We start from the raw sequence: 25,618 nt of genomic DNA, 5'->3' as shown, positions 1-25,618 counted from the left end.
ATACCACATTTAGCAACACAGTATCACAAGCCTTTATCACTCTTCCTCCTCCTAAAGATGTTTTTCAGAACAAATACTGGACAGAGTAGAAGTGTATGTCAGAATAACGTAGTTAACTGACAGTAGCCTGTGTTTTTTCCCTTCTTCAATGCAGGTGCTGTTTATCCTCATACAGGATCACACTAGTCCTGACCTTGCTATGCTTGTTGGTTGTCTTTGTCTAGGTCTGTTATAGACTCTATACCAAGTTCAGAAACCTTGAATAGTTACAGGCAAGATCTCCTATTGGAAGTCCATAGCACAGGATCCTTCTCCAACTCTGTGTCAGCTGTAGAGAATTTGCCAGTACCCTGAAGCCTTGCACTTTTCTTGAGTTTCTACCATATAAATCACCTCCTAGACATATATAAATTTCTTGGCTTAGATGCATAGAGTGTTTTTAGTATGATTTGTCACCTAAAAAAAGAATCTTATTTTTAAGAACTTAAATTGGGGTTTTTTTCCTGCACCTCCTTATGGCAAAGATACCAGAGCAGAATGTGTTACAAAACATACAACTAAAGCAGGAGTCTAATTGAATACACAGGAAAATAGGAGCGCCTGGGACAAACCAAGGACTACTGCTGACTAACACACTTGATTTAGATATAAATTTTACTCTTACTCCTCTTCCCGCTACCCACAAGTAGCATAGACAACGTATTAGTGGGGAAATGAAAATCTGTTTCTGCTTAGAGGTCTCAAGCAAAGAGGTACTTTGAACAAACAGATTCTTCCTTATCAGATAGTTTCCGCTATTGGCTTATCTAATAAAGAGCCTGCTTGAAAAGAGTCAGCTACACTGAAAGGGGCCAGGAACTGGACAGTTATATCAGCAATTAATTTCATTCAAAAGACTCTATGCCAGTTTTGTCCCAAACTCTATAGCTTTTACAGCTTATTGGGCTCTGTACTGATTTCATTTCTGCAGTACAACACACCTGACAACCTTACAGTGGGGAAAAAAAAAGTTTTTTTTTTTTTCTGGTAAGGCTAAGTGCTATAGGGAGTCCTGCCACTATTTGAACATAGAAACATTAATGCAAATCCTACAGAATTTACATTATAGTTCTACCCCACTCCTCTATTTTTCATGATTATCTGCTTTCCAAAAAGTTTCATTCTCTATAGTATGTTGAATAACAGTTGAGTCAACGTATCAGAATGTGTATCATACATACAGCCTCCATTAGTAAATTGCTGAATTGTGTCAATTCATCCAATAACCTATCCAATGATTTTCCTCAACTGCACTCTGTATTACAGCCTCTCTTCAGAAGCCTGATTTTCCAAACATCATCACTCAGAAAGCTAGATGAACATATTTTCCTGTAAAAATGTTTACATTCAAGAATATTATCATATCTATTTGCAAAGAAAAACAATACAGAACTGGCTATTTGTCAGAAGTAAGACCAAAAGTAATATACACATTTGAATATGAAATACAATCCCTTCAAATTGTGACTATGTGGCAAATTGTGACTATGACCACAGAAAATATAGCAGCTACCTGCATAAGTATGGCAATATTTAGGCTGTATACATACATGTTGGATATGTGGCCGGATTTCTTAGAAGAATTTAAGAACCTTCCAATTTCTGAATATCATCTCCCCTCCACCCCACACAGCGATCCTGACAAACTGTTCATCCTTCTTCCTCCCACACAGATGAGAGGAGAGGGAAAAAAAAGTCACCACTGGCTGTTGTTGCTCCCTCAACAGAGTCTGTGTCCATAATAGTTTTCCTTTTACCAATTACAGTTCTCCAGTCATCACTTTGGGCTAATAATAAGCCCTGCTTCATTAAAGCCGAATTATACACTACATTCCTTGACTGTACTCAGCACAAGGGCAATTCTGAGATCTCCTGGTGTTCGTTGTGAAGACTTCATTAAGTGTCTAGGCACAGTGTTAACAGAAGAAGAGAACTTCTTCCCAAAGACTAGCACTGGAGCCGTGATGTTTAAATGATCATTATTCCTCAGAAAGAAAGGTTCTAGACAAGAACATGGTACAGAAGTACAGCCTAAGAACAGGTAATTTTATTTGTTTAAAAAAGGAAACAAAGGCATTATTAAGATTAACTGACCATTCAAGCCATTACATAACATGCACACTTTCAAAAATAACCCTCTGCATTAGAAAGTCTGCTATATGAAAGATGTTTTAAAATATTTTTTAGTGTCCCAGTTATATATGTGAAGAGAAACTATAAAAATCAGAACGAAAGAACAATTCTTAAATTAGTACAAGGGCAAAGCAACAGCTTTTTTCTAAAATGGCTTTTATGCTGAACATGTTTGCAGTTTTCAAATCTACGGGTGTAGCTGTCAACATGTACACTCACTTTTAGAATATCGTCCTGGCTTAATGAGGTCTGTTGGAGTGGTTTCTTTTTATTAAAAGTTCACAGTGCTTACGTATCTGGTTTCCACCTTTTCACTATTTTTTTATATCACATGAACACTACCCCTTAGCAGAGAGATCAGAGCAATCTATAGCAGAGAGATCAGAGCAATCTACACTAAAACTAGTGTATTCAACTACTTTCACAGTTCCAAGTCATATAGCTTCTAATGAAATTTCCAAGCAACAATTGTTATAACCTGTCCTTAAATACTGTAGAACTACTTCTGCAGCAGCAGAGAGCTCAGCAATAAGAAGTCAGAGAGCTACATTTCAGTTACAAGTACAAGCCACCCCCAAACAGTGCCATATCACAAAGCAGAAATAAGCTGCCTCACTATCCAGTCACTTTGTCTTTGGCCAATCTCTCCAAGCCTCATTCCCTCTACCCTACCTCACCAGGTGCATACTTAGTCACCAGAAGATGTTCTTTAACCAGCAACAGAGTATTAGGCAAAACTCAAGATTAGACTTAACACAGAAAATAAAACCAGCCCCGCAACATCAGACTGCTGAGTTATTGGTTCATCTATTCAGTAAAAATACTGGCATTTCACTGCCTCACAGTTTCTCCATAAAACTCCTCAGGTCACTGAGAGAAGTTGGTGATAGTTTTCAAATCTATACATGTCCCTGCAAGAATGCTTCAGAAACTTGGGTCACACAGTCAAACAGATTATGACTTTTTTTGAACAGCTAGCTACTGTTCTCTCCTTCTCCCTTCCGTTTCATCTTCACCTCCCCAGTTATTCTTTCCATTTTTAATGTAAGTTTTCAGGGCTGAAACTGTGACTAAACTGTACTAGTTCTCCAGCTTTTGCTTGGAACTCAGTTCCTCCAACCTCTTTATCATCACAGTATTCTTCTTCAGGAGCTCTATTTGTTTCATTTTCTTACATGTATTTTTCTCTTACCATTATGACTGAACTCTGTATGTGCCTTAATTTGTTCATTACTTCGTTTTTCAGCAGGAGATTCCTTAACTGTAGATGTAGAAATCACACTGTTTCCAGGATTACATCAGAAACTTGATAAAAGAACTACAAACCAACAATGATTTCAAAAAATTGGAAGAATATTTTCCTCTTTTCATAGATTATAGGAAGATAAATAACTTATGAGATGTATCAGAGAGAAAAAGATGAATTTGTAGAGTAAAATGATCATCTAGGAAGAATTACATAGGATACATACATACAAAGTTGAAAACCTGGAAGAATATCAGCAGTCAGTTCTTGAACCTTCTTAGATCAAGATGATGGCAACAGGGTGAACATTCTTTCCTAGGTTTCTAGGTGCATTCGGAGTGATATAGCTTTATTACAAAATGGAAGTAGGTGAACACACACTTCGGTAGACAAATAGGTGATATCATTTCATCAGATGACAAGCTTGAATTAATTTATGGTATGTTATATGTCTTAAACAACGGAGAACACAAGTCAACTCTATTTCATTCTTCAGGGATATACTTTTAAGGGCACCTGTACTGCTTAGGTTCTCTGGATGGGTCTGCTGGTTTTATTTAGCTAGAAGTGTAAAAAGCAGTCAGAACATTCCCACCGTGATTTTAGTTCCCAAATCTGCAGTGGTGAGGAACAAGGAAAGTTTTCTTTAAAAGAAGCATCATGCAGTTCCACAAGACCAAGGCTATTTCTAATACTGAAAAAAAAAATTCATGCAAGGCGGCTTTGGTTTTTTTGTGTGAATGTTTTTAAGCACACACACAGTACAGGATAGTAAGTGAAAATAACACTATCGATGCGTAAGTACTAAAGAGAAAAAACATCCCTAATTTTTAGTTCAACTTCATATAATTCTCTTAATTTACCTCAAAAATAGAGATGGGTATTGTTCAGTCACAGTGAACCCAGTGACCACAGTCCATCATTAACTATAATATCAGCTACAATTTCCACTTCAACAGCAACTGAAGTATCACCTTATTACACTTTGTGAATTTCCACAAGCCCTCCGAGTTATTTTTGACGTCTTTGACTCTGATCCTGCCAACACTTACACACATTATCTTAAGCATACTGAAATCCATAGCATTATGCACAGCACAAACAAATGCATACATCGTTTCAGAAGTGAGGACTTCATTAATTGTTCAGCACAGAAGCAAGCCCTTCTTGGGCTTGCTTGGAATATGATACGTGCATGTTATGAAAACCACTCCAATAGCATGTCTATTGTTGTTCCAAATGTTAATATCTCTTTTAAAATTCTTTCCTTACCCTTCCACCCTCCTACACATCTCACCTCCTTTACATTCTCCTTAAATGTCTAAAAATAACTAGCTATGCATATGGTCTGAGCACCACAGCGCCATACCATGTAACCGGGGAGAGAGTATTTCAGCTTTGAACGACTGACCTCACATCCATCATCAGATAAGATTTTCCCACGATTTATTTCTCAGAACTTAAACAATCAGGCTGCAGATTTGGCAAGTGCGAAGTCTTGTAAAATTTAACAGAATAAGATTTTTGCTGAAAATTCTGTCAAAACTTAATATGTATTTTCTCGCACCTCTGCCTAATTGCATTGTAAAACAAACCAAAACAAAATATTCCTTTTCTTGTCCATTTAAGAATTTTTCTTCACATTATAAATTGTTTGCCAACATTAAATACGAACCAATACTTCTGAGGGGAATATGAGAACTGACCCAGTATGCAGATGTGAAGAGCAAGGGCTCACTCTCTTGCTCAGATTAAGGCACAAGAAGGAGGAGGAGAAGAGCATATTCCAGAGATGTCCTCCCAATTTTTTTCTACCAGCTTGCTTACCCAAGGGAATGCTCTTTGCTTTGCCCTCTTCCTCTCCCCAAGTAGCTAGCTATCACACTGGAAGGAAAAGCTGAAATGAGCTTATGAAAAGTGGTGTTTCAACTTAGCTCAGAGCAAGGAGACAGCAAGAAAGGAAGCGGTACATGTGAGTCACAGCATTTCCCAGAGGATTGGTGTGATGCCTCAAGGACTTAACAACTGCCTAGGTCACAGTCTAGTTTCACATCATCAAAGAAGCACGCATGGTATTTTGATTAAAGAACGATTACTTTTACTGAGACATTCTCCATTAGGAGATCCTAGTTGTGCAAGTTCAGTAATGACACTGATACAAATACTTTCTTCAATTTGCACTCTATGGAAGAGGACTGTGCTCTAATTCCACTGTGGGCTGTGGCAAGGCCTAGAAACACTCAATGCAAGTGGAACGTGAAGCAAGCACACCACAGGGCTCAGCACCAAAAAACCAAGGCACTCTGCTCTGTAACCACAGCAGAACAAGACCAGCATGCATCAATCACAAATCACCCAAATCTCCTGGAAAAATACTTTGTCATAGAGGTTTTACTTTGCTTAGCTCATTATTTGTGCTGCACTCAGTGTGGTGCATCGTTTGCCTGCCCGTGCACTTACCTATGAGCTTAGCCCAAAGCACACACATTTATTAGGACTGTGCTCACCATTCCCCTGTCTCAGATAGGGAAGATCTGTTAGTCGGGGTAAGCGGCCCCTACTCAGGGCAGCTGCTGCCCTTTCCAGGAGGCCAAGGAGGCAGGAGCCCCCCCAGGGCTGCCCATCACCCTCTGCAGCGGGCTGCACTGTGAGCAGAGCCCTCACCTTGCGTGGAGCCACCTTGGTGCCCCAGGCTGCCTGCTGCTCCCGTCCATCGCGGCCTGCGGCCGCTCACCTGGCGCTCAGCGAGGCCCTGCACCAGGGGCCGGCAGGAGAAGGGAGCGAAATATGAGCCCCCCTCTCCCTGCGGCCTGTGCCCTCCCGGCGGCCTGTGCCCTCTCAGTGTGGCCCTGGAGCAGCGTGCGCCCTCTCCGCTGCTCCCCCTAACCAAGGGCTGTCCCTGCCCTGCTGGCAGAGGGGCCTGGGCCCTGAGAGCAATCTCCACTCACCCCCTGGGCCCCACAGAGAAGGGCTGAGGCACAGCCTGCCCCCAGGCCCCTCGCAGCCCACTGGGGCCTCCAGCCGGGGCTTTGGGCTCCCCTGGCCTCATGCTGAGGGACCAGGCACACCCAACACATCAGCTGTGCCCCAAGGCGGGATGGGTTCCACAGCAGCACGAAACACAAGCGAGGGCTCCCTCAGCACCATGCCTGGGCGCATCGTCCTCATGGGCGACCCCAGGGCTCGTGTCCCTCAGGACAGCACTGAGTGGGGTCTCAGTCCGCAGGCGCCTGTCCCGCACCCTCGCTGGTCTCCTCACTGTCACACGTGTCACTTGCGCCCACTTTGGGCACCCTCCATTCTCTGTTGGGGCAGAGCAGTTGCTTCCAGCCTTCCCACACAGGCAGCTCCTCTGCTCCATCTCCACGGGCCCTCAGCAGCAGGACCAGCCCTGCGTACTGCTCAATGGCCTTTAACTCTCCCCAGCGCGGCCGGTCGTGAGGACACGTGCTGTCAGACAGTGGCAGCTTCCCCTCGCACGAAGCATTGAGAGACCTGGAGCAGTTCCCATGGAAACTCCAGGATAACGCGCGCGCCTGGAAGCCAAGCGCACGCAGAAAAGCTGCCCAAAATGCGCCTCAACATGGAACCCACAGCCCACCCCCCGGCTGCCGAGTGTGGAGGATCGTGTGTGCTACCAGGGCTAATCACCCTGAGTGCTCCTTTGGAAATATGGCTCGTCCATGGGGAGAGTTTTCCCAGACTGCTTAAGAGATTAATAAAATAATCAATTTAGAAGAGAGGGAAAAAAAAATCCCACAAACTAGTCTTGTAAGGAAGCCACATTATTGCCTGTACATGTGAAGGAGCCGTTCCAATACTCAGATTTGCTGCCTCCTTTGCGTTAAATCTCTTCCCTTTTATGTCCTGCGTCGATGTCAAAAAAAAAAAAAAAAAAAAAAAAAAAAAAAGGACTTTCAGGCTTTTTTTTAAAATTAATTATACAAATCATTAGTATTAAAAAGGTAATATAATGGTTTCAAGAACAAGCTTCACAGACTATCTGCATATTTAATCATCCCTGCTAATAAATTTTTAATCGCTCGTTGAGTTCAGGTTCTTGTCTCGAAGCTTAACTCGATAACAAACCCGGCAACTGGTAGAGCTAATTGGTAGCGAGCGGGTGAATTATTTATGGGCGGAAAAAGCGCGGGGCGGGGGCCGGCGCGCGGCCGTTGCGCGGGGCGCTGCTGACATCCAGAGGCCGCGCGGCACCAGTGCGCGCCCCGCGCTGCTGCTGCGAGCCCCGCGCTGCGGAGCGGGGCTCCCGTCTCCATCTCCACCGGCCAGGGAGAGCTCCGGCTGCGCGGGCAGCACCAGAGAGAACGGACCTCCAGCTAAGCCTGGAGCTAACCCAGCTTGGCTCGTAAAAAGCACGAGCGACGGCGCTAGAGCAGCGTAGCTTGAAATGCTAGAACAATAACGAACACAACTGATGTGCTAACTGGCTCGAAAAGCTGGTGTGAGCAGTTGGGTACCTTGCGTGTTTCTAAACTAATGTAACGAAGGCAATAAAAATGATGCAGGACTTCCTACTGACAAACGCTAGGCTGGTGCGTAAGCACCACTAAATGTAACAGTTGGAAGACAAATTTACTGGTGCCAGAGCAGCTTCGAGTTAGTTGGGGATGGTGTTTAAATGGTTTAACAATAAAAAGGGGTCGTTCTCTTTAAATAAGGTGGATAGCATCTTAAAAATAGAGACCCTAAGGTCCCCCATTCGCTACAATGTAATTCTACATTCAGAGAAGCACAAAATGCTACAATTCTTAAACTAGGATGTAACAGACAACATTTGACAGAAATTCAATTATCCTTGAAAGATCTCACTCCTAGCTAGCTACATGTGTAATCCTTTCTTATTTAATGGGTTAAAGCTCTCATTCAAAACATTTAGTCTGATGAACTGAAGACTTGCTACATGTCAAAAAATTCATTAAGTGACTTAATAAGATTGTTAAGTAAAAACACTCAGAAGTTAAAAAATGTCTTTTAATGCAGCCTGCACAACCTTAATTCTGGCCCTCTATGTGCATGCATTATGAAACACCAGTGAATTAACTTTTAATCTCCTTCGAGCCTAAAAGATTTTAAGATTGGAAACTCAGGCACAGAGGCCATATGCCAACAAATACAAGGCGGAGCTTTACAGCAATCTCGGAGCTGGCTCCCGTCCCGCACGGGCTGCCCCTGCAGGGCTCATTACCCCAGGCAGAAGGACACGCTGGGGCGGTCAGACGGTGCCTGGGCCCTCTGCACGGCCAGTGCGGCTCGTGCTTCCCAGCACTGCACTGTGCTCCCTGCACATGCGCTCACTAAAGGCTAAAATTGTAAACCGGAGGCAAATTCAAAGTGCTTGTCCGTCATGATGCTTCACACTAAAGGAGCTTGGAAAGTAGCGGCTAGCCAGGGTGTTGCAGATCATGTACCATTTAGCACACCTAAAAATTAAGACTTTATCCTTCATGCTTCTTTCTTCGGTAACTTTTAAACAAAGGGTAGTCAGTACATCGTTCAAACACCAGCCTAGATTTTACTGTTTTGTTTTGCTTTTTTATTGCTTGGTCATGGACAACTGTACAGTCCAGAAGAGCAATATAGAGTTTAAAAAAAAAAAAAAACAAAAAGAAAAGTAGTCTCAACAAGATTTCAGATTTCCTTTTTAATTAGAGACCTGATAAAATGAAAAAGGAAATGTTTCACAGAGTAAGGATGCCTGAATACTTGTCCGTTAAACACTGCTTGGGCTTTAGTTGTCTTGTTTTCAAATTTCACTTGTGAAAAACAATTCAAAGCAGGAAAAGCCCATTGACCGTCTCTCTGCTATATCACATAATCCACATATTCTCATTCTTTGAGTTGAAATGTTGAAAAGGTGCTCAGTTACTGAGCAGTTGACTTTTCTATCAAGTGTGCTGGTAAAACAAACAAACAAACAAACAAAACCAAGCATACAAATAAAAATGAGGGCAAAATTCTAACATACCCAAGCACAAGTGCACTGCAATGGACAACTCATTAAATGTGCCAGCTGACAATCAACAAAACATGAATGTAGAGAAAGTTTCTCTTTATTCTACACCAATCTGAAATAATACGAGGCCTCAGTTAATCAAGTTTAACTAGATCTGGAGAGGTTTTCATTAAATCTACTTTTTTTTTTCTGATTAAAATTCAAAACTATTTTTGAGAATTAAGAGTTAAATTTATTAGACTGTGAAGAGTTTTACAAGGCATTTCTAATGTAATGAGCTCAGGCACCACATATGTTGCATCTTTGGTACATGTTATGAAGAGCTGCTTTTTTAATGAGCTTTAAAAACTGCATTTGCATACCAGAGGAAAAGGTCAGTGATGTGTGGATGAAGTCAGTAAATTAAGTATCACAGTACTATGTGATTGTGATTGCCTTCCACAGGCACGCGATGCCGAGCGCGAGGCTGCAGAGCTGCCCGCAGAGACTTGCTGGAGGTGCCGGGCAGGGCTCTGCTGCGAGGAGCAACGCGGCCTGGCTCCAAGCGCGGCCTCGCGCTCCAGCCTCTACCCGGAGCCACGTCCTGAGCCCTCGTCACAGGGTGAAACCTTCCGGCCAGCAAAGCATTAGCCCAGGGACCTCCTTTCCACTGGAGCCCCCGCTCCACGTGACTCTCTTCAAAGACACAACAGTTTCACCGCTCTTTCAAAACACAGATACCAAAACTATTTCTACTGCTACGGTCCAAAATTCAATTTGCTCTACCATAAAAGCTCTCCTTAGCTGGAATGTTAGCTATTCAGTAAACTTTAAAGACTTGTTGACTGGTAGCTATGTTTCAGTTTGTTATTCTGTGATAAATTAAGCCAAGTATTGACTGCAGATATACTCAAAAAAGGTTTTAAGCAAACAGTAAAGTTCACTGCATTCACTTCTGTTTATTTTAAGGGACACAGAAGTTGCCTTTCTTCCCAACTCTGAAACAATATACAGTACTTAACAGACCTGTGTGTGTGTGCATATGAGTTTGAGGGAGAGAACAGCGTGTATCTAGGTGTACATTAAACCATGTTATGCATGCTTATACATATCATAGTCAAGCAACGACACACTAGGTCTGTATAAAAGTGTAGATCTAGTCATTAGATTAGAAAAGATCTTTTAAAATATTATAGTAGGAATAGGACAACTCAATACAGCTCATCAGCTATAAGCAGTTTTAATTATTTTAATTTTTATATGTGATAATCCTTGAAGTAACATTCAAAAATATAGTGCAAAATACTTTATCATTTTATTTACAAATAAAATGCACAGTTTAGCTTCTAATTCTCACCAAAGTGAAAGGTGTTCTTCCATCTGATGAATAGAAATTACGAGAAACATTTGAAAAGGCAACCAATTCATTTTAAAGCTAAGAACAAAGAATTTCAGTTTTATTTTTGTAGATGAAGTTATACAACATTATTTTTTAAAAATTCCTCAATTGGAAAAAAAAAAAATCCAAGACAACACTAAATAATTACATATGAATAACGTTTCTTAGAAAGTTATTTTTTGCAGTGACAATCACAATGCACAGTACTTAATCTATGAAGCATATAAATTCTTTTTCCAGATGAAGTTTAAAATCTTTTGAACATAATGCTTTTTCCCTTTTTACTACAGAAACTGCCTTGAGGGAGAAAAAGTATTCTAGTATCTTCCCTTCCCTCTGATGAAGCAATAGAGGCTTTGGTTAAACAGCAATTCGTGCACAGTAGTGTTTTAACTTGCAAGGCAGGACTCCTTTATTAAGTTGGTAGAACTCCACTAGCTGGATGAGATCAGTAAATCTGGTATGACCATCATCAAGGGTATAGAATAGCTTCCCATCATCTTCCAACTGTAAAAATAGAAAAACAAGAGAGTAAAATCCTCTTTTGCTCTGGCATTTCTTCCCAGTGGAAAGATTTGAGAAATCTTCTGGCAGACCAAAATATTTATAATCTTATTACTAGGGAGGAGAAGGGGAAATACAGGGACCATTCACTGCAAGATCAGAAACAATCAATACATCCTTTTTACTTTCCATCTATGTTAGGTATATGCCTAGTAGTGAAAAAGCTATGTAATTAGCATTCTTTCTGAGCTAATAACATTGTTGTATGCCTTTGCTTTAGAATCAGAGCTGAAGCCTACACAAACTTAGAGATTCTACAGACTAACTGAGAACTGTCAAGTTTCAGCCTACTCATAGACTTCCTCACCAACCCTTGTTCCATTCAGTGGTCTGTATAGATAACAAATTTTGGGTCACTGAGTTTGTAGAGTGTGATGTGGCTACACACAAGTGTACTGAGTAGTACTTGCTGTCCAAGGAACTACCATAAAAGTAATATTATTCAGGTAGAAACGTGTGGTTATAATAAAGAACTACCATTGCTGCAAAAACATGTGTTAGCACAGCTAGTCATGTATGAGAGAAAAAAAAAAAAAAGAAGAAACTGTAAAATATCTTTTTTATAAAATATATATTAAAATATCTTTTTTTCTTCCTGAAACTTGAAAACTTAAAAAGCAGTATTTCCCTAGTCTGCTACTTAGAATTAGCTCTCTCACAATCTGAATTGCTCTGCTAATTCTGCCTATATACTTGCTTGACAGATTTTCCCTCCTGCTGATATATCTAATATCAAAAAGCTTCAGTACAATAGGAGAAGAATTTTTTTTTTTTTTTTTTTAAGAGAAAAGAGGAAAGATACACTTTATAAGATGTAGACCGTGAACAAAAGAACTTCCTGAAGTAGGGTTAGTGCAGGGCAGCAGACGCTGCGCTAGAGAAAGATGCCACTAGCCTTCTTGGGGTATAGAGGAAGGGAGAAGGTGTAATTAGCTCTCTTACCTTTAATTAAGATTTCTTATCTGAAGCAGCTGTTGGACTGCTTATGACTCCTGGTTATTCTACCCCTTTCTACCATGTCTGGAAGTAGTTTTTAATTTCTTTTTTTCTCAGACTTTAGTCAAGCCAGGTCAAACACTGCTAGTTAAGGATATATCAGTGTGTGCATGTGTAAATTCCTGTTCTTCAGCCAAAACCTGAAAATGGATTATCAGTCATGGGACTTTTTTTATGCATGCAATTTTCCGGCCAACACACTGAAGACAAGGCACAGTTGACATTGCACAGGTCTGTTGACTGGGACTTCAGTTTTAGTTTTGTTGTTGTTGTTATTGCTTTTACATCCCTTAAAGTTAATTCCAAATACTGAACAAAGTGATCAATATTTTGTAAAGAGCTTATATAGACATTTTGCTGCCCAGCAACCTAATATCTAAGACAGTTTATGAAGGCTAAGAGAAGATGTACTAGGAAATGAGCAGTCCCAAAAATACATGCCTATCATTTTTTTCTTTCTTCATTTGGACTACAGAATAGCTGATTTCAGAGTAGACTACACTGAGGTTAATTTCTATCTGCCCAGAGTAATAGGGATGAAGAATACATTTCTGTTATGGAGTTCCCTGATTTTCACAGTATGGGATCCCGAGTGTATCCCAAATGTCTTATCTTCTTGCAATCAACTTCCTACCACCCACCTGTAATATCTTCTGCATGTCACCAATGTTAACATGTTGCACCTTGTTAATGTGGGGAAAAAAAATGGGACTGGCAGGGTGGATCTTCTAACTGTAAGGGGGTATTTTTAAATGCAGTATAATCTGAAACAACCAAAACCATAAGGAAAAATCATTTAGAGGCTGAATGTTTTGTTCTAACCTGCAAAAGAGACCTCTAGAATGTCACTTATTTATTTACTTTGAGTGGAAAGGTTTATCTTCTCTTCCTGATGGCTGAAAAGAGATGAGAGTTTGGAAGAAGTGTAGGAATTGAAGTTCAAGAAGGTAACTTTTATCTCCAACTAATAAGTTTTCAACTTACTGCACTAACACAAAATGTCTTCTTTCTTAGAAAATGCTAACTTCATTGAGAGATTTGATAAGAAAGAACTGGGAGCAAAGTTCTTTTTCTCCAAAAATATTTTTTGAACTTGAAAACTCTTGTTCTAGCAGAAAGAGAGCATGCAACAAGTCAGGGCTTGGGCACTGCATGAGGAGGATGGAAGAGGACTGAAAACAGACTGACTTCAGGCGGTTAAAACATACGTGTGTTTGGGATATTACCAATTTCCACATTTACATGCTCTCTCTTTGGATGAAGTTATTCTCATTATAGACTCCTGCCTTCCTCAACTCTCCTTGCTAACCAGGAGGAGATAAATTGCTTTACTTTAGATAACTCCCCCCTGCAAAAGTCATATCAATTTTAGCAAAAGCTGTCCGTCTAGAACAGATTTCCATATGGATATACCACAAAAACATGAATGAAGAATGGTCAACAAAAAGTGTTTCACCCCAACTATTCTGAACTATTCGAGAGAAACTATTCTGAAAGATGAATCAGAGAGACACAGACACATGCTCTGCTTGTTGGCATTCCACCTAAACTGAGACCTAAAGAAATTTTGCATGTACTGAAAAAATGGAAAAAGACAGTATGACCTTTATTTTAATAAGATTTTCATGCCAGCAAGGTTGCCTATGTTCCAGTTAAAATAGATTTGTCCCATTTCAAGCAACTTTTTAGGTAAACCAAGACATATGTTTCACAACACCAGTCAAGTTTCATAACATCACAGAAATCACAGAAGCTCAGAAATGTTCAGTTCTATTTGCAAATATCTGTATTTCTTAGTAGTAGAGGTATTATGTCTACCATATTTCTTAGAACAGTAAAATGCAAACAATCCATTAATATTCTACCATAATTCTTTGATGATATATTTTTACAACTGTATATACATACACACACACATACATATATGAATATAAAAACTGAAAATTTTACTTACTGGTACAATTTGAAAGTGCTTTATTTTTAATCCATGACTCAATGACAATACAAATGTTTTGGGGTTACTTTGACTGTCACGTACCAAGAATACCCTAAAAGAAATTGAAATTTTTCATGGTAAGATCACTCCGTAAAGATTTTTTTTTTTTGGTAAATATTGTTAAACCAGTTAAGCATTAATGAAAAACAAAAATAATTTTAATTACAAAAATCACACTCATAAGTATTATTTCTTTGAAAATGCTTCCCTTAAAACACTTTTTAAAATTTTCTTCATTTTCTTGCCTGTTATGTGAAAAATGTGCATTCTCAGAATGAATGATCCTAAAGGTGCTAGCTTTTACGCTGCAGAGTTACAATGCATCGCTTCACATAAATAAAAAGCACCCTCAAAGTTTATGTTTTGACCACAGTTTTTGCTTGGACACTGACAGATAACTAAGTTTCAATTTTCATGGGGACAATTTGCAAGGCAGTTCAGCAAAACATCTCCAAAAATGGAAATATGCTGTATTATTCCAGGAAGATTTTCATATCTGGCCAATATTTATAAACACACACTCATATCTGCACATCAGCAAAATTCTCAGAGACTCAGCCACAGGCTGCTCATTTTGTAGTATCATTATTCAAATCCAAACACTCTCACCTGCGGTGTCACTGCATCTAGTCCACTGATAATTCATTCCATCCAAATTACTGATTTTGCCAGACCTGATTTTACCTGATTTTACTGATTTTACCAAAATCCTGGAAATGTTCTGGCATGGGCATTGGATGAATATGATAGGAAATGGCTTTGAGTCACTGAGTCTGGAACATGAGCAGAGAGGAACAGCGTGCAGGCCAGAGGGACGTGCCTGGAAGTGCAGCTTTACAGTGAAAAGAAGCCTGAACTGCTTTTACTGTACACGTGTGGAAGAGAGAGAGCTACCGAATGCACAAGAAGGGAAACGCAAGGACAGACACTGGCATTATCCTCTCTGAGGAGACACGCACAAAGAGAAAAAAATAATGGGCAAATGGATTTACACTTATCAACCTAACAAGAACCAGCCATCTACTTTTCCCAACAGCACATCAGGGAGGAATGCAGGCACTACTGCTGTATGACAAGAAAAGATTTCAGGAGAAGGATGAGGACAACACAGGTTTAGAGTGGCCTGTCATTGACTGAGGCATGGATCCAAACCATTAGACACTATTTCTATCCTCAGAGCTTTGAGAGTCCTGTTCTTACAACAAAAGTAAGAAAGTATCCAGAATTAACTAATTCGGAGTCCCTAATCATTAACATTATACTCCTCCCCATTCAGTCCAATTCAGAATTCTGATTCAGTTTTTCATCTCTTTATTCAGGTTTTACCCTTTTTCCTGAGGGATAACTGCCAGCTCAGCACAGAGCTAGCAAGAGCACATGGCAAGTTTAAGGACAGAGTTCTCAGTATACTGTTTTCCTAATAAGCTCTCTCTCACCATCTAGTGGTCTTTTACCCCTTCCATAGCCATATAACAGATTTTTCAGAGCACAATTAGATGCATTAGATGCACAATTAGATTAATTTGATTTTTTTAATATATGTGTCATTAGGATTAGACTGTTTATTTGTTCAAGTCTAGAAAAATACCTTTATGATAATATGGCACTTGCCAGATATCCAAAATGAGGTCTCTACAATCAAATACTGGGATCCACATTAAATCGCACACAAAGTAATCACATAAGAAAGAAAATACGAGAGAATGTTCCACTCTGTTCCCATTCACAAATTCCCTTACAGACCACTTTCTTATTTTTTATTCCCTGCTCTAACAGAATAGTGAAGCAGGATTTGTTCTACCCACATAAAGATCTTCACGCTTTCCTATCTATATCACAGCAGGCCTGCTTTAGTTGAGACCAAGAACCTTTAAAAAAAAAAAAAAGAATTTATTACATAGAAAAGCCTCTAGCTCACAGAATTCTGGAAACATTGGTTAGAAGGGAGCTCTTCAGACAGGTTGGATGACTCCTAAGAACTACTACTTCATAAATGTATAAGGAATTCTCTGAAGGACAAATTGCATTTTGATATGGGATTTTTGGTAAAGCTATTACCCCTTTCCCTCATCAGAGGCTGACTAGTTTGCAAGCCTGTCAATCACTGAAATCATTCAAGTGTCTGAGGGGAGGGAGTCAACTATCAAACTTGCAGTGTTGCTACATAAAATTCTTTAAGAACGTTTTACCCCAAAACAGTAGATGCCAAGTCATTATCCCCTTGTATCAGGCTCTAATCTGCTATTAGATTATACAAAAACCATGACTATTAAGTAGATACTTTATATCATAGCCTTTTGCCATTATGAACAATGTATTTGTTGGTACATATAGTATTACAGAGCGCCATACCATCTGCTGTTACATATGCAGGAGATCTATGGGTGTGATCAGTCTTTGAAGTACCTCAAAAGTTGAATATGCAGGGTTTTTTCCTCCCTCCCGCAAAAAAAATGAAATCTTCCTCTTCCCATGAAAAACTCCTGTATTTCTGGTAACAATATACTCTTTCAGCCCTTCAAAAAGCAATGCATTTGTCAAATGCCATAAAATATTCATGTCTTCATTGCAGTTCATGAATACTTATCTATCAGCACACGATTTCCTACACTATCATGGTGCAATCAATTCTCAACAGTCTTCTCAAGAGGATCATCATCATCAAAACCATGAGACGTATCCCTGAACAGGTCCTAGAATACTACATAAACAACACTGAACTAAGCCAATGCTTGCAAAGTTTTCATTTTCTCATTTCAAATGCTATTGCTCTTTATTCCCCAGGTTTCCTGAGTCTCATTTAACAATATCTCTGTGTGGCCACTGAAATACACAAGAAAATTCATCAGACCTAGAACTGCATACTCCTCAGAAATAAATGTGGATTTATGCCATGTCTTTTCTCTTGTAACAAAGAGGGGAAAAAAAAAAAAAAAAAAAAAAACCCACTCTGTAAGGATCTTCACTTACCAAGTAAGACTTTTTAAAATTCTCTTTCTTCCCTCTCTCCCCCTATTTTTTTTGATCTTTTATTTCTTTCCTTTTGCCAGAGCATTCTCTGCAGATGTGGGAAATAATATTACAATATATTTGATCTAAAACTGAAGGAAAGTAACCAGTGGTCTAATGCTACAGGTACTTAACTAGAATCAGATCAACAGAAATTTTAGGTTTCACTGAAAAACTCCGTATGTGAAGGAGGCCAAGTCTTCATATATTATGTAAGGAAGGATAAAAATATTTGAGTGAACAACAGAAGGATTTGAAAAGGAAATACATATTCTGATTTTAGTTTGTTGTTGTTTATTTTCTGAATTAATACTTAAATGCAAGAAAAATAGAAGTCAATAGTCTTACCATAGTGTTAACTGTTTACCAGAAAGGTATAGTAAGATTTTAACTCATTGCATGAATAGAAGTGCATTTTTTTTTCAATTGCTGTCTCTGCATAGTTCATCCTGGAATAAGGTTAAGCAACTTTTTCTTGCTTTCATTCTTTCATCACTAATAAGAGATACAAAAGGCCCTGGTGCCAAAGTTGATGGTTCACAGAGAATATCGTGCAAATACAGAGCTCAAATGCGTGGCTCTGAGCAGACATAAGTAATCTGTCAGTGACAGTATCAAAGTGTTAGATCACCACTTTATTGCTTGAGAAGATATAAAATAGAAACCAATTGATCCCCAGATAGCCCTATATATATTAAAAAAAAATATTTCTATTAGGTAAGTGCAAAATCTTCTTTCCTCCATCTTCCCCCAAATAAAAAGCACATGAAAACAGTAGTTGTTGACTAGAAATGTGCCTCAGAAGAGTTATGTAAAGAATTAACTTACCCATCTACAAGTCCATGCTGCAAAATAAGTCTCTGAGCTTCATCTCTAGAGATTTTATGATGAAACCATGACTGAGATCTGTGTATAGCTGGAGAAATACAGATTCTTAAAAATCAGGTTGCTTTTATTGAAACTATCAACTATTACATTCTTCTCATAATGAATTTACTGACACATACCTATGTTAGGCATGGCAGTAGGACTACCGTGTGAATTGAGTCGTAGACACCCCCTCCTCTATGTGAGAGAGGAGAAAAAAAACATAATTTCAAAGCTTTTTTTCTTTTTTTTTTTTTTCCTTTTTTTCTTTTTGGTAAGGAATAAAACATCATAAGCAGTTTCTGATTAAAAAAAAAAAAAAAAAAAAAGGTTTTTATACCCGCCAGGCTAATCCTTCTTCAACTGCAACTGAAAGGGCTTCTGTTGGATTTTCTATAATTCTGCTTCTGTGTCCTGAAAAATCCATTGCTACTAAAGAATTTTCTGAAATGCTTCTCTGAAAAAAATAAAAAGATACACACACACACACAAACACACTTATATAGGTATGTATAATTTGTGGGTTTTCTTGAGAGTTTTTAAGAAAACATTGTTTTTCTTAAACTGTGGTTCAAATATCTGCAATGCTTCCTATCAAAGCCAAATTTGTTTTTACTCTGGGGAACAAGTGTAATTTTTGTATGCTCCTGCAAAGCTCCATTTTCCAGTTTGGTAGGAGAGATCATCTTTCAGCATCACTGTGATGAATAATGAGTACATCGCTTTACCATAAACATTGCTTATATTTTTAACTAAAACTATCTATCCCTTTGCACGTCAAAACAAGTCAGGAAGCTGATATTAAGCTGTTGAAGTAGCAGACACTAGAAAAATAAAATACTTCAATAGAACAGTCAGATAAAAAAATAAAGATTTGAAATATTTTGCTATAAATAAAACTTAATACATTTTCTAAATAAACTTTCTAAAATTACCACATTTAAGGACAGAAAACAACTATTTCCATAGATTTTAAGAACTATTTAATGTTTTCCTTTGAACTCCCATCATGGAACAGACACAGATTCAACAACTATAGGACATACTATTAAATAAGAATTAGGGTTTTTTTGTTTGTTTTGGTTTTCATCAAGTGTATAACAACAGAATTACATTAAGTATTAGCATTTGACAAAACAACCTTTAAGTTCAGCAATCTGTTATACAAAAAACGAGGTTTATATAATCAAGTTTGATATCAATTATAATGGCTTAAACTCTGGCAGGCACTGGGATATCAAATAATTTAAAAACATTTTATAATTCTATAAATGAAAGAAATATCTAGAAGGTAAGATTCACAGATTCCAGTAGAGGGAAGAAAGCTTTCTGGTTCAGCTTCTCTAGTCCAGTTTCCATTTGGTTACAGATAGATTCCTCTACGATAACTAGAAATGGGAGCAAAAAAATCTGCTGTTTGCTACAACTCTTGACACTGTAGCTTAAGCAAAAGGTCTGCCTGAATATCTTTAACCTCCAAAAAAACCTTTTTAAGAGCGGAAAACAAGGGCAAAATAAGAAGAGATGTTTGTGTCTCTTTAGGGAAGTGTAGGGAACTCCTTGCAGCCGAGATAGTTGTGAACTATTCAGAAATGTGAAACTTTGAATTGATTCTCCTAAGAACTACATTCAGCAATTTCAATACTTAAGTCCTAAGTTTTTCAAATCTGCTGGTTAGTTTGACATCCAGACACAGGCAGAAGGCAGTGCTAGGCTTAATCCTGGTCACAGTGGCAATTTGTGCTATAATCTACATGAGCTAAAATTCATGTTGCAGTGAAAGCAGAGGAAAAACAAACAAACATGAATGGCTCCCAGGTCAACTCTAAAAGAAACAGCTGGCTATTGCTACAGCTACATGTAACAGCAAGTAAGAACACAGCTAGTGCATTGAGCACAATATTGAAGCCATACCTATTAGCAGTATTATGGAAAACAATTTTCTCATGAATACCCATAAAGGCAGTTACATATTTTAGGCCCTTCATCAACAAGAGATACAAGAAAAATTCAAAAAAGAACAAACAAAACCAAAACCAAGACTGCAAGATCATCATCACAAGAAGTCCTGGCAATAAATGATTCTTACCTAAATTAATCAAACAAAAAGAGATTTAAAGTCACTAAGGAAAGGTCTAGGAAAAAGAACTGAGGTTAAATGAGACTCACAAAGGCCTAGGATGAGGAAGGCAAGGCTTTAAAGAGAAGGACACTCAAATCCAATCCTAGCTATCTGACTCTGCAGACAAACATTCTCTATTATTATAAGCTGCTGCTCCTCCAAAATCCAGTTCTGCCAAATTATGGTGTCCCTCTGAGGTCCAGGCAGTATCATATCAGCTAAAATTCATCTTAGGTACTTAACCATTTTTAACAAATAGAAGGCAAGTATTATTGTATACTGAAAAGCATTTATTAAAGTTCACTTATTAATAATTTACAGCATTTCCAACTTTAAAAACTGGGCTTCTTTTTAATTCAGTTACAGTTTCACTGCTCTGTTTTTAAAATCCCCTTTCCATTCTTTGATGCAGTGATGATAAGCAACAAAAATCTCAAAATATTGCAGATTTGACAGCGGGGGAAAAAGCCTGTTAACTGGTCTGAGCTACCAGATTTGTATTAATTAAGTAAATTAAATAATTAGCTGTCTAGTCTACCCTAACATCCCTAAAGATTTCAGCAGGCATTCACACATACGGAGATTTACAGGATCAGGTCTGTAGCGTAACTGACAAAAGTTACTTAAAAATAGCATGATGGCAGAAACAGCGCAATTCATTCATGAACATACTGTGGGACATACCATAGGTGTCATATTCAAAGGGCTGCAGCCACTTCTAACTTGATAAGGTTGCATGTAATTCTGATACAGTTGCATCCCGTACTACAATCAGAAAATAACAGTTAGTATTTTAAACTACAATCCCAAGCCAAGTAAACTTCCCCCCCCCCCCCCCCCCGCCATCCTTCCATCCCCTACTACAATTCCAGGAATTCGGTCTTTCTGTTTTGAGACAAAGAGAAGAGAAGCCTTAAAAAAAATTTACCTTAAGCAACCTAACTGCTGTCATCCAGCAGGTCCTACTTTGCTCATCATCTGCACAAAGCTGTTTCACGTCTCTCGTTCCTCCTGATTTGTTAGGCTAGAAGGCCACAGCACATTTTTTTTTTTTTTTATCATTAATGCATATCTTGAAGATAATACCTGTTGAAATAAAAGCCACTAATTCTCCTATTTTATAATAGACACCTGAAGATTATTTTCAGAAATTTCAAAGAAACTTGCGCTTACCTAAAATCTGTGGCTTGCTTTAACACATATAAGAATAATAAGCTTGTACCTTAAAGCAGAATCCGTAGTTTGTTGGTGATCCAGATATCTTTTTGCCTGTCAAAGACATGTACATATCACTATTGCTGAATTCACAGAAAAACTGCAGATGCCTTGGTTCCTAAAAAGAAGAATGATGTAATAAAATTAGACTATCTTTAGCCAGCTTCCCCAGATAAGAAACGGAGAACAGTAGAGTAGTTGTCCTGTTCCAAAGTATGGTCTTACATAGAGTGGCTTTAACTGTAACATTGTCTCAGGAAATCTAGACATCGACAACTCAAGATTCACTTCCTCAAACTAGTCAAGGAATTCCTTCTTTCACAAAGAGGAAAAAAAAAAATGACAATGAAAGTGATTTGATTTCTAGGAAAATATCCACTAGATAGAAACCACAATACTACTAAGTATGACTGAAAGTTGTGAATTCACTATGCATTTTGAACAGCAAAATAAAATATACTTTCAGAATGTGAAAAAAAAACACAGCATACTATAATAACTATTGTCCAGTACTGTTTCTAAGCATTGCATCCATCCTCCAAGGTCAGTTAAGTCCAGGAAGCAAACAAAAAATATTTGCTGAAGGACACAAATGTAGTTCAGGGAAGTCCATGACAGTCAACACAGAAAATACAGACCAACACAAAGAAAACTTGCTTTTAAATGGTTTACATAAAAGAAGTCTCATCTACATTGTATGCGGTGTGCCATATTCAGGTTAACACTACTACCATCAAAAGATTGAATATAAAATGAAAAACTAGATTTCCAAAAATGTTCCTATAAAATCTTTTTATACTCTACTTTTAATTTGGTTTACTTTTAGTTTTCTTCTGATAATGAACTATTGTGTATATCTTTCAGAGCTCCTGCTAAAATTTCAATATTTTTAACAACTATTTGAAAACTCATTTTAAAAATATACAGTGTTAACTGATTGGAAAGATATTAACTACACATAACCAGAATAAAGCAAACTAATCAGGAAAAAAACAAAACAAAATCTACTTTTCCCGAGACAATGTTTTCCTGGTTTTATTCCACAGTCTCTCCATATATTGTATATATAATAAATGGAAAAGTTGTGCCTTTTGAACACTATAGTTTAAAATTTGAAATTTAAGTTTAGGTCGATATTACAGCAAATCATAAGTATTTGTTCTAACTTTGTACCTTTTTTTCCCCCCCTTACCTTTGATGTACCTTTAGTGGAAAAATAAAGACCAGATCTTCGCAGAAGGAAGTACATTTTTTTCCATGACTTTTTCCCCTGTTCCTTTGCATGCAAGAAACCATGAATTTCAGGATATGTGCTGGAGTTTAGAAAAATCTGAAAGAAAAACAGATATGCTTTATATTTATTTTTTAATCCAAAATCTCCTTTCTGTTTTATTAATGAGCTCACACAAGTCTATGAGGAATATATCCCTAAACCAACTATCATACCACATTATTTCAACTACTATTACATCTAATCTCATTAAGTCTACCTCTGATTTAAGACATGCAGGATGTTACATAACTCCAAGGTATGCAGAGTGTTGGGTATTTACAGGGAACATATGGTTTGAAATGAGAGCATTAATTATGCAATAAGTTGTCATCTGCAGTGAAACCAGTTTAAGAAGGCTGGTCCCATGCCTCAGAGCCATTTTTATGTAAACTGAAAATCAATGTCATAAACGGAAAAAAAAATGCCATCCCCTCCCTGGTGTTACTAGTCAGATAAGGGAACTGGCCCAAACTAAAATGAATTTGGCAAACAAGTCGCAAGACGACACAGCCCAGGAGTTCTACCCTCAGCCTGACCAAGATCTTACCCAAAGGAGAAGAGCTCAAAGGTTTTAAGGTCTGAAGTGGTGCTTAAATAGCAGGTTTATCTAACTCAAGTACAAGACAGGATGGACTTGCCTCCAAGAGGCACTGGCTCTGCTGAACATCACATCATAGAGAGAACTTAGAAAGTCATACCAGAAGCTTTTCTTCTTTCTGATATATATATTATAAATGTATATATATAGAAGGCTTAAACCTCAAATAGGTATCAGCTATTTTGCATCCAAAATTGCAAGAGGCAGGTATGAACTGTCACAAACCTTGGAAATGCCCATCAGCAGAACAAGGAAGACAGAAATGCTAACTCTCACACTACTGCGAGTGACACCAGCTAGGTTATTCAATGGCTTCTTTTTAGTCATTGCAAACAGACATTGTTCAGAGTCCAGCATAGCTGATATTTTGCTAAGATAAAGAACACACATGATTTCAGTCTGTCAGGATACAAAAGCATCTAAAATTGGGCAAATAATTAGGTATTTTAATTTCATGCAACATATTAATTTCTATTCCTCTTAAAAACAAAGACAATAACCACTCAGACCTCCAGCTCATATTTATGAATACTAACCTAGTGTTTTCCAGTTTCTGTAAATGCCACAAAAGCTGTACATGCATTTGTGTGTGAGCACATGCATGTACAAACACGCACAAAGTGTTTGTTCCTATTTCCTGCTTTTATTTGAGAACACAGGTTTTATCAGAGAGCCTGTCGAGCATCCCAGCGCCAGACAGCCTGCAGTATCATAAATACTATTTAGGCTCACAGCAAATGATAAAGTGAACGTGATCTTGGACAAATGTCACGTTCTTTTATCACTAAATACTAGAGCCCAAACAAGATAAGGTAATTTTCAGTCTTGTTGCTGCATGTCAGATGCATGACTGCAGCACACGCAGCTCCTGCCGAGTTAATTAAATTTAGCGGGTGTGAATGCAGCAGCGGGCAGGCTTGGCCGGAGAGGGAGGGCCTCGCAGGCACAGCCCGCAGCTAAGGACGCGTCACGAAGGCTTCGCGGCTCCTCAAACCTGAGGGCTTTGCCTTGCTGAAAGACAGGTATATCCATCGACACGTGCTGCTGTCACATTCCGTGTACAACTGCACTCGAAGCTATTTCAGCCATACCAAAGCAGACAGGTAGGTCCTGCTATGTGTTACAGTCTGTTAATCTTCCCATTTACCACACACAAACAGGTTTACTGGCAGTGAATATAAAACACTTCACTTTTTTTCAGTGCAGCCTTTTAACTCTATAAATAAAGTCAAATAGAAGTTTTAGGGTAATCTAAATAGGGTCAATATATATAAAACAAAAGGAGTATCTCTTTGGGCTTTAGTGCCTCTGCTAAAGGCGAAATGAAATGTCAGCCCCTTGTCTGCCCATGTATCTTGCCCAGGATTCCTGCCACGAGCCCTTCCAACAGAAAGGGCACTTATGTAAAAGACACTTCTTACTCTGCAGGCCCAGCTGGATGACCAACACAAAGCTCAGCTTCAACTATCAGCTTTGTTCCCAGGTTATCAATTAAATTATGGTAGAAATAACACTAGGAGAAAGGTAATCCTTAATTCGCCTAATCTCTCTAACACAGCTGAGTGCACTGGGAGAAAATATAACATGAACAAGCAGTAGTCGAAACCATTGACAGTCACATGGGAAAAAAGTATTTCGGAGGGAGAATCACTCTGAAAAAAAAAAAAAAGTCAAATTTCTTTAATAAAACCTACCACTAAAGATGGTAGAAATAGAGACCTTCTTAGGAGCTTTGCCATTGTTAATGGAAGTATACACAAGACTAAAGGTTATTTTAAGCTTATTTCCATGTTTGTACAGGAGAAAATACAAAAAGCCTTGCATATAGGTAGAGAGAGCTAAGAAGACTGTATGCAACACACAAGGGTTGTCAGTTACACAATGTGTAGAAATAAGCAGTGCCCTTAAATGCGCTCTAAATGGCATATACAGTGGCATTAAATGTCACCATGTCCTTCAGACACTAATAGATGACAGTACCAATGACTGTATTATGATTTCAATAGCTGTAAAATCAACCAACTTCAAACCAACCTAAACTACAAAGTGAGGAAAAAAGAAAAAACAATGGAACACAAACAAAACAAAAAAACAACTAAAAGCCCAACTGAACAGGAAGCACATCCTTCTGTCTTGGATTAATATAATCGCAAAAGGAGCAGAAAGCCTAGATGTTCCTGAATGGAACATAAGGATCAAAAGTTGCAC

The 25,618-nt window shown here is 38.5% G+C and overlaps 1 protein-coding gene across 1 annotated transcript in view; it reads right to left on the bottom strand.

Annotated features, from left to right (window-relative positions):
- Positions 1 to 10,945: 10,945 nt before the first annotated feature.
- Positions 10,946 to 25,618, bottom strand: part of GRB14 (growth factor receptor bound protein 14) — a 54,458-nt gene continuing 39,785 nt past the window's right edge. Inside the window, exons 6-14 of the mRNA XM_026037250.1 lie at positions 22,732 to 22,869; positions 21,547 to 21,657; positions 21,253 to 21,348; positions 21,009 to 21,089; positions 18,543 to 18,659; positions 18,343 to 18,400; positions 18,164 to 18,251; positions 14,285 to 14,378; positions 10,946 to 11,277 (exon numbers count right to left, since the gene is read on the bottom strand). Coding sequence (XP_025893035.1) covers positions 11,131 to 11,277; positions 14,285 to 14,378; positions 18,164 to 18,251; positions 18,343 to 18,400; positions 18,543 to 18,659; positions 21,009 to 21,089; positions 21,253 to 21,348; positions 21,547 to 21,657; positions 22,732 to 22,869 — 930 coding nt within the window. The 3' untranslated portion in view covers positions 10,946 to 11,130. The remainder of the gene's footprint in view (positions 11,278 to 14,284; positions 14,379 to 18,163; positions 18,252 to 18,342; positions 18,401 to 18,542; positions 18,660 to 21,008; positions 21,090 to 21,252; positions 21,349 to 21,546; positions 21,658 to 22,731; positions 22,870 to 25,618) is intronic.

Source organism: Nothoprocta perdicaria, unplaced genomic scaffold (genome assembly GCF_003342845.1).
Source record: "Nothoprocta perdicaria isolate Ctin4 unplaced genomic scaffold, notPer1 scaffold_0, whole genome shotgun sequence".
Lineage (NCBI taxonomy): Eukaryota > Metazoa > Chordata > Aves > Tinamiformes > Tinamidae > Nothoprocta > Nothoprocta perdicaria.
The sequence above is the reverse complement of the archived record's forward strand: the minus strand, read 5'-3'. Positions and strand labels throughout refer to the sequence as shown.